This window comes from Aristolochia californica, unplaced genomic scaffold (assembly GCF_029961685.1).
Source record: "Aristolochia californica isolate CCGP_79_NKW_82.1479 unplaced genomic scaffold, dmAriCali1.0.hap1 SCAF_8, whole genome shotgun sequence".
Lineage (NCBI taxonomy): Eukaryota > Viridiplantae > Streptophyta > Magnoliopsida > Piperales > Aristolochiaceae > Aristolochia > Aristolochia californica.
The window spans coordinates 528,799-540,823 of record NW_027182279.1 but is presented as its reverse complement, the minus strand read 5'-3'; the positions used below and the strand labels follow the sequence as shown (position 1 = coordinate 540,823).

Genomic DNA, 12,025 nt, shown 5'->3' with positions numbered 1-12,025 from the left:
CTCGTGACGAAAGCCACTTCCCCGGGCTTTGACGCGCAAACGCCGCGGACGCTTTGGTCGGGGAATTTTCGCACGGTTTGTGGGCATTGACGCTCGTATTCAGAATTCCAGGGCAGTTGATTCGGACTCTTTTTAGCTTGTGTCTGAAACCGCTGACGCGAGGCCTCAGCAGGAGGAGAGCAAAGGACAGCGATCAATTGCCAGAAAGAAGAAGATAAGTGGTCGTGATTGATGACTGTGAACGGGTCGTCCCCATATTCGAGCCAGTTTACTCGGGTTTATACTCGATTTCGTGGGGTGGAGACGCGGAGAGGAACGACGGAGTAAGAAGTCTTTTTTGCAAGGTTTTCCAACCTGGCGGGTCAAACTCGTGACTGAGGCAACTCGCCTTCGGCTGATGAACCCGAGTCCTGCCTTGGACTCGGTTCATTCGATTTGAATTTTATCGTATTGATTTAAGAAAATTACTTTTTTAATTAAAAAGTATTATTAAATAATATTAAGCTATTGCCAACCAAATTTTTTAGTAAATTGAAAATTGATTACTAAATTAATTATATATATAAAATTATTATTAATAGCAACTCATTAATTCAATTCGATTGATTTGGATTTGGGAGTGGGATGGGTCTTGTAAAAATAGGATTTACATTTGTACAATTTGACTCAGAGTGACTTGACCTTGATTTCATTAGGTTAAAAGAGGTCTGGCTTTTATTTTTAACCTTATTAATACTATTATAAATCCTCAACGTATCACCGAGATTAATTATATTTTTTAAATATATACATCAATTAAGTTAAGATTCATATGTCCTAATAGTGCCCTTTTGGACACTATAAGCCTTATGTATTTGGCATCCCACTTTCTCATCTCAATGTCTGATGGTTCATCCTTTTTGAAATCTCGATCGACTCGATAAATCGAAAAACCATGATAAGAAGAGCAAACGATAAAACGTCAATTAATAATTTAATATACTACAAAGACACTTATCTGTCTCTCATCCTTTTCGAAACCTCGGTCGACCAGGGAGTATACAAGTCAAGGACTTGAAAAAAAATTAATTATAAATCTATTTTTTATATGTTATTTTATTTACTTATTAATTTATTTTAAACATATTTAGAATATGGAGTTGATGATGGATAATAAGTTTTTTTGTTATTAAATAGATTAAAATTTAAAAGAATTTCTCTTATATGGATTTTTAAAAAATATATAAAAAATATGAAATAAGAAAATAAATAACTTTTGCTATATGAAGGGTCTTTTTTTTTCATGTAAAGTAAAATTTTTAAAAAATAAAAAAATCCAAAAAATATAATTGGATGAAAGTGATGACATTATTTATATGACACAAATTTATTTTATTAATTATGAAATAAAGAGCAAATGATAAAACGTCAATTAATAATTTAATATTCGACAAAGACGCTTATCTGTCTTTCATCCTTTCCGAAACCTCGGTCGATCAGGGAGTACACAAGTCAAGCACCCTAAAAAAAATAATTATAAAATTATTTTTATATGTTATTTTATTTACTTATTAATTTATTTTAAACATATTTAGAATATAGAGTTGATGACGGATAATAAGTTTTTTTGTTATTAAATAGATTAAAATTTAAAGGAATTTCTCTTATATGGATTTTAAAAATACATATATAAAAAATAATGAAAATAAGAAAATAAATAACTTTTGCTATATGAAGGGTTTTTTCTTGTAGTGTAATTTTTTTTTAAATAAAAAATCCAAGAAATTTAATTGGATGAAAGAGATGGCAATATTTATATGACACAAATTTATTTCATTAATTATGAAATAAAGAGCAAAAACGTCAATTAGTAATTTAATATTCTACAAAGACTCTTATTTGTCTCTCATCCTTTTCGAAACCTTAGTCGACCAGTGAGTATACAAGTCAAGGACAACTAAAAAAAATTAATTATAAATCTATTTTTTATATGTTATTTTATTTACTTATTAATTTATTTTAAACATATTTTGAATATAGAGTTGATGATGGATAATAATGTTTTTTCTCTTATATGGATTTTTAAAAATATATATAAAAAATAATGAAAATAAGAAATATAAATAACTTTTGCTATATGAAGGGTTTTTTTCTTGTAGTGTAATTTTTTTTAAAATAAAAAAATCCAAGAAATATAATTGGATGACAAAGAGGACAATATTTATATGACACGAATTTATTTCATTAATTATGAAATAAAGAGCAAACGATAAAACGTCAATTAATAATTTAATATTCTACAAAGACTCTTATCTGTCCGTCACTCTGTAGCCACAAGGTAAAGGGAACCGTTTGATTTCCATTGGAAGGGCTCACGGGCGTCTCGAGCTTCCACCTCGCGTACGATTCAGAAATTGAGAGAAAGTTGAGAAACTTTAGTGCGATTCTTTCTCGCGGAAGGAAACTTTTCTGGGAAAGGATTTCAAAGCAGTAAGACCGAATCCAGCTCATCCGTTTTGAATCTACCCGTCTGTTCGAGCGAAATTCGGAAAACAGACAACTATATCAACCTTTCCTATTCCTGCACGCTTCTCTGTCTCGCATTCTAGTTTCTTAGTTTCCCAGTTTAAATTCCTCGTCGCAGGTGCCATAACTCAAATCATTCTTGATTGGAATCGTATCGGGAACCATGGAGAGAGACGAAGCCATCGAGGTTGGAGACAGGAGCAAGGAGAAGGAGCTCTCCGTCGAGGAGATCTTCGAGGTGAAGAAGGTGCCGTCATGGGGGGAGCAGCTCACTGTCAGGGCGTTCACCGTCAGTGCGGTGTTGGGGATATTTTTCAGTTTTATTGTGATGAAGCTTAATCTCACCACGGGTATTATTCCCTCGCTGAATGTTGCCGCGGGTCTGCTTGGCTTCTTCTTCGTCAAGATCTGGACTACGCTTCTGGAAAAGTGCGGGATGTTGAAGCAGCCCTTCACCAGGCAGGAGAACACGGTGATTCAGACTTGCGTCGTCGCTTGCTCCGGCATTGCTTTTAGCGGTGAGTTTCGACTTTCGGTTAAAAGCTTCGAATTTTATTAGTTTGCATCTTCTCAACGATCGTATTCCGGATCCCGGCATTTCTTTTGGCGGTGAGATTCGATCGAACTGCTTCCGTTTTATTAGTTTGAATTTTGTTCATGTTCATATACCGGATTCCATTAGTACTTCCGGCATCTCTTTTAGCGGCGAGTTTCGATCTAACTGCGGTTTGAATTTCGTCAATGTTCGTATCCCGGTTGCATCACTTCCGGCCGTTCTTCTCCTCTCTCAGCCAGAGGAGAACAGTGTAGGAAAACACCGTCGTCTCCTCCGGCGATTCTCGGTTGATTTGAGAGTTAGTTTCCAAAAGATTTTGTTTTATTCGTCTGAATTTTGTCAATATTCGCATGCCGCATCACTTCCGGCCATTCTGCTCGTCTCAGTTGGAGGAGAAGAGAGGAAGAAAAGTAGGATTCACCCGTCATCTCCTCCGGCTACCTATGCATCTGAGGGATAGTTTCGTCATAATAGGAACACATCTGTCTTGTCATCTTCCGTCCTACAAAGATGCCGTTTCGAAGTCATCGCTTTGATCTGATTTCCGTCACGATCACGATCTCACCGGCGTTTTATTTTCACTCCTGGTTTTTTTATAGCATACCACTTGGTCTATTGTGCCGGTTTCGCGATATATCGTTTTCCCATGAAGTTCGGATCGGGACTGTGGGGTCCATTGGTTTACAAATTTTCACGAGATTCCCTTTGACATTAAATTCGTAACCGTCTCAGATTCGAATCTCTTATCTCGGACTCTGGCGACGGTTAAGCCGCTTTCCAGCCGAACCTTATTCACACTGTTGACTCTTTTTCAGCTTCCTTGTATCCCAACCCAATTAAAAATAAATGTAACCCAGCTGGACCGGTTTTGGTTTTTGGTTTTGATTTGAAACCCAAAGTTCTCGGGTCATCTTGCATTCGAGTCTATTTTGCTGAATCACAAATTCCTACCAAAACACTTTCATTCACTTTCATTTGTTTGTTCTTGCAAGCTTGCTTCAACATGTTTTTGCCAATTGAGTTAAATTTCTTCTTGAGTTATGAATTTCTGATGAATGTTTTATGCTTCTGCTAAATTAAATAAAATCTGGGTTCTCTTTCTCCTCTGCAAAAGCCAATTTTGATTATTTTTTTTATTTTTTGGTGCATTGGATGTTGTATTCAGGTGGTTTTGGAGGTTATATCCTGGGTATGAGCCCGAAAATTGCTGCCCAAGCAGACGATGGGAACACGCCAAACAATGTCAAAGAACTTTCTTTAGGATGGTTGATAGGATTTTTGTTTGTTGTGAGCTTTGTTGGTCTGTTCTCCATTGTGCCTTTGCGCAGGGTGATGCTTCTAAACTTGATTCTGATTAATCTCATTTTTCTACATTTCCTATTTAACTTCATCAAAGAAGCGGATTTAATTTCTTTGTTGAATATCGTTCCGATGGAGTGTTTTGTTCTAATATCATGAAATTCAGATTATGATCATCAAGTACAGACTGACCTATCCCAGTGGAACAGCAACTGCACATCTCATTAATAGTTTCCACACTCCTGCAGGAGCGAAACTTGCAAAGTATGAATTCAGTGTTTCGTTATGTTGTTCCTCTAATAGCAAGACCACCACCGTCTATGACAGGTTTTTCATATTGTGAATTTTGTTTTGCAGGAAGCAAGTGAAAGCTCTGTTCCGAGCCTTCAGTGGCAGCTTTATTTGGGCTTTCTTCCAGTGGTTTTTCACCGGAGGTGATGATTGTGGGTTCATCAGTTTCCCTACTTTCGGTCTTGAGGCTTATAGGCAAAGGTAAGATTCAATTAACTATTCCATTGCCTTTAAAGAGTTTATGCCCTTGTCAGTTGCAAATCAAAGTATTTTGGCTCTCTTTTGAAAACATTGGAATTTATTCTGTTTGCAGGTTCTATTTTGATTTCTCTGCCACCTATGTTGGTGTTGGAATGATTTGCCCATACATGGTAAACGTCTCATTGCTTGTGGGAGCTGTACTCTCATGGGGACTTATGTGGCCTCTTATTGAGAAGAAGCGGGGTGACTGGTATAGTGCAGACCTCAAAGCCAGCAGTCTCCATGGTCTCCAAGGTTACAAGGTGCTACTCTACTGCTTTTGCTTTCAGATTTCTTCTTTTCCAAACTCTGTTTACCTGGGTTAGTTCTATTGAAAAGCCATGTAGCGGCTTTCCTTCTGTTGTGATGCAGTTCTATTGAAGTTCCGTGTTTTGCTCATTAGTATTCTTTCTTGTTGAAATTGCAGATTTTTATCACAATTGCATTGATGTTAGGTGATGGACTGTATCACTTTTTAGTTGTAGTGATAAAATCCATTCAAGACTTCATCAAAAGGGCCTCTAGCAAAGATTCTTCAGTGCTCCCTGTTGACAAAAATCATTCTGATGATGAAGGGCTCGGCTATGATGACAAGCGTCGCACTGAAGTTTTCTTAAAAGACCAAATTCCGACATGGATTGCATTCGCCGGCTACATAATCCTTGCCATAATTTCTATCATCGCAGTGCCACACATTTTCCCCCAGTTGAAGTGGTACCATGTACTACTCACATATGTTTTTGCCCCTGTATTGGCTTTCTGCAATTCTTATGGTTGTGGACTTACTGACTGGTCCTTGGCCTCCAACTATGGCAAGCTTGCTATTTTCATCTTTGGTGCATGGGTTGGCATGTCCGGTGGTGGTGTTCTTGCTGGCCTTGCAGCCTGTGGGGTCATGATGAGTATAGTCTCCACAGCATCTGACCTCATGCAGGACTTCAAGACAGGCTACCTTACACTTTCCTCTCCCCGTTCCATGTTTGTCAGCCAAGTGATTGGAACTGCCATGGGTTGTGTCATTGCCCCATGTGTGTTCTGGATCTTCTACAAGGCTTTCCCCATTGGCACCCCTGGAAGTACCTATGCTGCCCCATATGCCACCATCTATAGAGGCATTGCCCTACTTGGTGTTGAAGGGTTCTCCTCTCTACCCAAGAACTGCCTCACTCTCTGCCTCGTCTTCTTCATCGCGGCTTTCGTCATCAACTCCTTAAAAGACTTCTTGAAGTCCAAAAACATAAATGCCTACAAGTTCATTCCCAGCACCATGGCCATGGCCATTCCTTTCTACCTGGGATCCTACTTTGCAATTGATATGTGTTTGGGAAGTCTGATTCTCTACCTCTGGACAAAGAAGAATAAGAAGCAGGCAGCTGCTTTTGCACCAGCAGTTGCTTCAGGGATGATCTGTGGGGATGGAATATGGAGTCTGCCATCTTCTGTACTGGCATTGGCAAAGATTGACCCACCCATTTGCATGAAGTTCCTCTCTAAGTCAGATAATACAAAGGTTGAGAATTTCCTAAGTGGGTAAGATTCCGTTGGCAGCAAAATTCTTTCACTTGATGTATTCACAGGCTTTTTCATTAGTTCATATCAAGCTGTCTGTACAAAAGCAGTGGTTTGGTCTAGGACTCGTTATCTGCGTGGCCTGTCTCCCATTTCATTTGACTTGTTGGTTAATTTTTCTTTGGAAAGAATGCTAGCTTGTTTACACTCGAGTAAAATGAAATTAATGTTTGAAACTATTACATTTGCAGTCCCTTTCAGTACTGGATCTTTATGTTTGAAGGAATGAAATTAATGTTTAAGGTTTAAAGTTCAGGGTTCTGGGTTCAAGCAAATTGACAGTTTAGGCCTCTCTCCATTACTCATTCTATTGCTGTAAAAATTTATGCAAGTGATAGTGTTCATTTGGTTAATTGATTGATCTTTTGAGTATACATGAGGTGTGGGTATTTCTGATCCTCTTTTTTTCAGAGAAAATTTGCCCATGTTAAAATCTGAAACATCTTCTATATAGTATTGTGTGATCTTATTTTTATATTAAGAGCAATAGGAAACTCGTTTTCTTGTTCTTTTAATATTTTTTAAAGATAAGAGGAATCAAAAGGAATCAAGTAAAAAAAATTTCCATCTCCAAAAATGCCAAAAACATTGAATTTTTTTGATTAATCCACAGGCTTCTTAGCAAATAAGAAAAGCCTGTACAAATATTTGGAACACAAAGGAAGAATAAATTTAAAAAATACGTAAAAAAATTACAATTTTAAACATAAGGAAATCATCAAAATTTTAATACCAAATTTAGTGAATCTAGATAAAAAAAATTATAGTATTTTAACCCTAATTTGTATAATGTGATGGTAAAAAATGATTCTATTTGATTCTAACATCTAGATGAAATAAAAATATTCATTAATCCTCGATAAGGTTGATATGTCCAGCGAGTTTTATTTCCCATCCGACGTGCTCTTTTCCAAATCCGAGTTAACTTGCCCAAGTCACAAGTAGCCTCGCTTAGTTAGAACACTTTTAGGGTATGCGGAAAATAATAGAAAATGAGAATTATTATTATTTTAAAAATAATTAATAAAAAAAAATAATGATAAAAAATTACTAATTATTTTTAGAAATAATAATGGTTAATTTTTTATTTTATTTTATTTTCTATGGGTTCCAAAAAGACACTTAACGTCCAAAGGATTTATAAAAAACAAGGTGTCTCTTCGGCGTCTAACGGAGGCTTTTCTCTCTGGATGGCATAGCGGTATATTCTATATACACCTGGTTAGAGGTTAAATAAGCCCCCCCCGGTCTGCGTTCCTCGTCGCTGTAAGATCAGTGCTAAGCGAAGACCTCACGCACAAGCAAACCTCCGTTTCTCTCCGACAGACCAGTAAGACCTCTATTTTGGCTTTGTTTTTCTCATCGTTTGCTTTTCCTCTATACAACCGAGTCTCTGGCACTGAGATTATTGCCATCGAATATCTAGATTTAGCGTTCGGCATGGCTAGAGCAGCAGCTGACGTTCCTCATAAGGGGGGTTTTAGCTTCGATTTATGTCGGAGAAATGACATGCTCATGGAGAAGGGCGTTCAGCCTCCGTCTTTCAGAAAGACGGGTACAACGATTGTCGGATTAATCTTCAAGGTGTGTATCTTTCGTCTGATTATTTGAAAATTGCTCGATGGATTTTTTAAGGCATTTGGCCCTGGATTACATAAATTTCGCAAGAGATGTACATGGTTTATCTCCAACTTAGACATGGAACTCTTAATTTTCCCCCGACTTTTCATGGGTACTGCATCTCTGAGAGACATGAGTTGATTGAGAGCACTGGGATTCGGACTGTTAGCTGTAAAATTTGAATTTTTTGCGTTTGAATGGAAGATTCTCTATAACTTCTGCCGCTTTGGGCGTATTGGGCTGGCTATAGATGAAGGAAAGGGGAACTACTTGAAGAAAAGGTCTCGGTAGTTTAGATTTTTATAAGTTTTAGGGTTTTTAATGCTTGCATGGGTTCCACAGAGAATTTTAGAGTATAAAATTTGTGCTCCTCCAAACAGTTAAAGAGAAGATTATGACATGGGTACCATGAAATATGACTATGAAAGTGGCTAGTCTGTGTACAAATGTTAGATTCCTGGAGTCTCAGTTCAATGGCCAGTAGTTCCTGTACTCGTACAATCTGATGCATTTGATCATCTGTCTGCTTTACATAACTCTACTGAAGGAATTGTTCCTTTAATTGAATGATAGTTTTGTGGAAGATAAATTTGAAGTACTCTTTGACGATGCCTCCAAGAACCAGTGATAGAAAGGAAATACCTGTAGAGGGGTATTTGGCTACCTTTGCTTATCTAAAAAAGAAACCCAACTTAATATCTGCCTTACTGTCTTTTGTGTACATTGTTCTTACTAAAAGTAATCTTGACAATATAGCAGGTAGTCACCCCTTTAAGAATAGAATCTGGTTCCTCCCCTGCCAAGTTGATCATTCCAATTGCTCCAGTGTGAGATGACTTTGTGAATGTGGTTCTTAAGCTTTGCTACACTTTCCTGTATTTTCTTTTCCTCTCTCTTCAGGATGGTGTGATTCTTGGGGCTGATACAAGGGCTACAGAAGGCCCTATTGTCTGTGACAAAAATTGTGAGAAGATTCATTACATGGCACCCAACATATATTGTTGTGGAGCAGGGACAGCTGCTGATACGGAGGCAGTTACAGGTATTCCAAAATTCTTAATTCTGTATGCTGCAATTGCATCACTAGTTTGGCTTATAAATATTAATTAATCCTTCACTTTTAGTTTCACTTTTTATTGCTTCCCTTTCTTCTTATGAAATTTTATTCTTCATGTGACCTCTAGAAATGGTCAGCTCACAGCTGCAACTGCACCGATATGCAACTGGTCGAGAGTCAAGGGTGGTTACTGCCCTCACCCTACTGAAATCTCATCTTTTTAGGTATTATGTACTTCTGTTATGCAATATATGTTAATTTTTATGTTTAAATATTACATTAATTATTAGGATAAGTTTTAAAACTTACAACTTTTAATTGCATTCAGTTACCAAGGTCATGTCAGTGCTGCTTTGGTGCTTGGAGGCGTTGATGTTACAGGACCCCATTTGCATACTGTGCGTATGATTCGATGACTTGAGGTGCCAATTTTGTACTGTGTGTGTGACAATATTTTTTATAGTAGAGTTTTATTTTTTCAGATCTATCCTCATGGTTCAACAGACACAATTCCTTTTGCTACAATGGGTTCTGGGTCTCTAGCTGCAATGGCCATCTTTGAGTCCAAATATAGAGAGAGCCTAACTGTAAGCTTACTAAATACCTAATTCTTCTTATTAGCTTTAGTCTTTTTATTGTCAATGTGGGCTGACATATATCTCATATGAGCTTGCTGACAGAGAAATAAGTATGCTTAAATGGGTTTTGTCATTAATCACATTGTCAGAAACTTAGAATCCTAGATACTGGGAAGAATCTGAGGGGAAAATGTTTGGCATATAGATAGGATCCTAGTATCTAATACTTAGTAACCATTGATATTTTCAAGTATTTGTGATGAAGTGGTATTGTCATTGTGTTGGCCTTGTTCCATCTATGTAGCATTTGGTTACACCAATTATTTCCTTTCATCTCATTTGCAACCTCACTTGATATGCTAATCTTCTCCAAATTTTACCTCATCACTTTCATCCATGCATTTTGGCCTTGGTCTTTTTCTTGTTGGTCCATCAACCAGCTTCAACAAACCTTTTTTGTTGGGGCATACATCTAAAACAACTTTCTTGTTTTCTCACTTTTTGATCTACTCCTCCATGCTGTTAATAATTACACTTTAATCTTTATTTAGCTTCTCCAAACATTTATATTGCTGTTCTTATCCATATGTTCTCAACTTCCATTGAAGGTATGTTTTTTATTACCAGCGTTCTGTTCTTTGAAACATGGCGGGTCTAACAGCCTTATTGTACCAGTTTGTCATCACTATCACCAGGCATCTACCAGTTAACACTAAATTTTTTTTCAAAGCAATTTTTGCTGGATGTATTATATGTTTAATCTCTCAATTCTTTTGATAAATGGAGCATGTGTAACAGAGAGTCTCTGTTGCTCATGGCCTTGTTTTTCATTGATTGTGACATTAAAGTAACATATATTTTTTTAAATGGTGGAGAGCTATTATTGCCATGAGCAATAAAAGGATCACATGGTCTTGGAAAGAGCAAATGTGACACTGAAGAATTTATCTAGAGGTTATGGTGGGAGTCAGTAGGGGGAGGCGAACCCTTTAATACTCTGCAATTTTGTTACATTGTCCTTGGTAGCAAAAGAAGAGGGTGTGTCAGAAAACTGTGATTAAGTAGGTACTAACTTTCAGTATGCATTGACCTTGGCTGCAGAGAGAGGAGGGCATTGACCTTGTATGTGAGGCTGTTTGCTCAGGTATTTTCAATGACTTGGGTAGTGGATCCAACGTGGATGTATGTGTTATTACACAGGTTCGTACTTGTTCACTTCAAGACTCCAAGAATAGCAATTGACACTTTATTTCATAATAGTGTTTCATTTTTTCTTGTCCAAAAAAAAAAAGGATTTCACTTATTGAAATTTCAAATAATACAGGGTCACAAAGAGTACTTACGCAATCACCGCATGCCAAATCCTCGAACTTATGTTAGTTCAAAAGGGTATTCATTTGCTAAAGGGCAGACTGGTTAGTGACAGCATTCCACCTGCATTTTCCTTTATTGAATATGCAATTCTATTGAGTTATTTGATAGTAGAAGTTTGTTTCTTTGTTGGCTTATTTTGATGTATTTTAGCTTTTTCTTATTATTGTAGTTGTTGTTTTGTGACCTTTTTGCCCATCGAGGCTCATGTTGTAATAAAAATTCTCAAAATTTCAAAAATAATAAAAATCTTATGTCTGCATTAGTGAAGCACCGTGGTTATTAAGATAGTCATTTAGAGTGCATGAGTAAATTCACTTATATGGCCACTAGTAATGTGTCGTTAGAAAGAAGTGCTAGTTTTGTATATTTCTTGTAGTTTTTATTTTTTTAAGAATTTACCTTGCAACCATTTTTTAACACCAAAAAGGTTTTATGTGCATATTTTTAAGAGAGTGAATTTCTTGTTGCTGTTAAGGTATTCCAACTTTTGTTGACTATGTGATGGTCTTTTTTCCAGAGATTCTGTCGTCAAAGGTTACTTCGCTGAAGGAGAGAGAAGTGGTGATCGAAGGTGATGAAATGGAAGAGTAGTGTTGCCATTAAGAAGTGTGATGTCAGTTCCTCACCCTTTCTGGGGGAGCTCATTTTCTCCTACTTTGTGAACTTCATTGACTAGCTAAAATAGGAGCGATTTATTTGAAAAACAAAAGAGAAAGAGAGAGATAAATCCTAGTATCTGTAGGTTTTACTTTTCTAATGCCATTTCTGCATTATGATATACTAGATGGTTTCTCTTGGGCATCTCTCAACTTTCATGAAATCATTAGCACAGATCAAATAGAGTTTCATCTTTGGATTTTCTCTTGGGTAACTCTCTTCTTTTATGAAATCACTAGAACTGATCAAGTAGGGTTCATCCTCGGAGTCTGTTGTTTG

At 36.9% G+C, this 12,025-nt stretch overlaps 2 protein-coding genes across 2 annotated transcripts; both read left to right on the top strand.

Annotated features, from left to right (window-relative positions):
• The first annotated feature begins 2,393 nt into the window (after positions 1-2,393).
• On the top strand, positions 2,394-6,660 carry LOC137938169 (probable metal-nicotianamine transporter YSL7). Its single transcript, XM_068783157.1, has 6 exons — positions 2,394-3,023; positions 4,227-4,390; positions 4,527-4,624; positions 4,718-4,852; positions 4,965-5,154; positions 5,319-6,660. Exons 1-6 carry the CDS (start codon positions 2,669-2,671, stop codon positions 6,423-6,425), a joined length of 2,049 nt encoding a protein of 682 aa, XP_068639258.1. The 5' UTR covers positions 2,394-2,668; the 3' UTR covers positions 6,426-6,660.
• Positions 6,661-7,717: 1,057 nt separating this feature from the next.
• On the top strand, positions 7,718-11,892 carry LOC137938626 (proteasome subunit beta type-7-B-like). The gene is made up of 9 exons (XM_068783595.1): positions 7,718-7,790; positions 7,887-8,044; positions 8,981-9,122; positions 9,265-9,361; positions 9,466-9,535; positions 9,620-9,724; positions 10,817-10,915; positions 11,040-11,130; positions 11,607-11,892. The coding sequence occupies exons 2-9, from the start codon at positions 7,901-7,903 to the stop codon at positions 11,678-11,680; spliced, it is 822 nt and encodes a 273-aa protein (XP_068639696.1). The 5' UTR covers positions 7,718-7,790; positions 7,887-7,900; the 3' UTR covers positions 11,681-11,892.
• Positions 11,893-12,025: the final 133 nt, after the last annotated feature.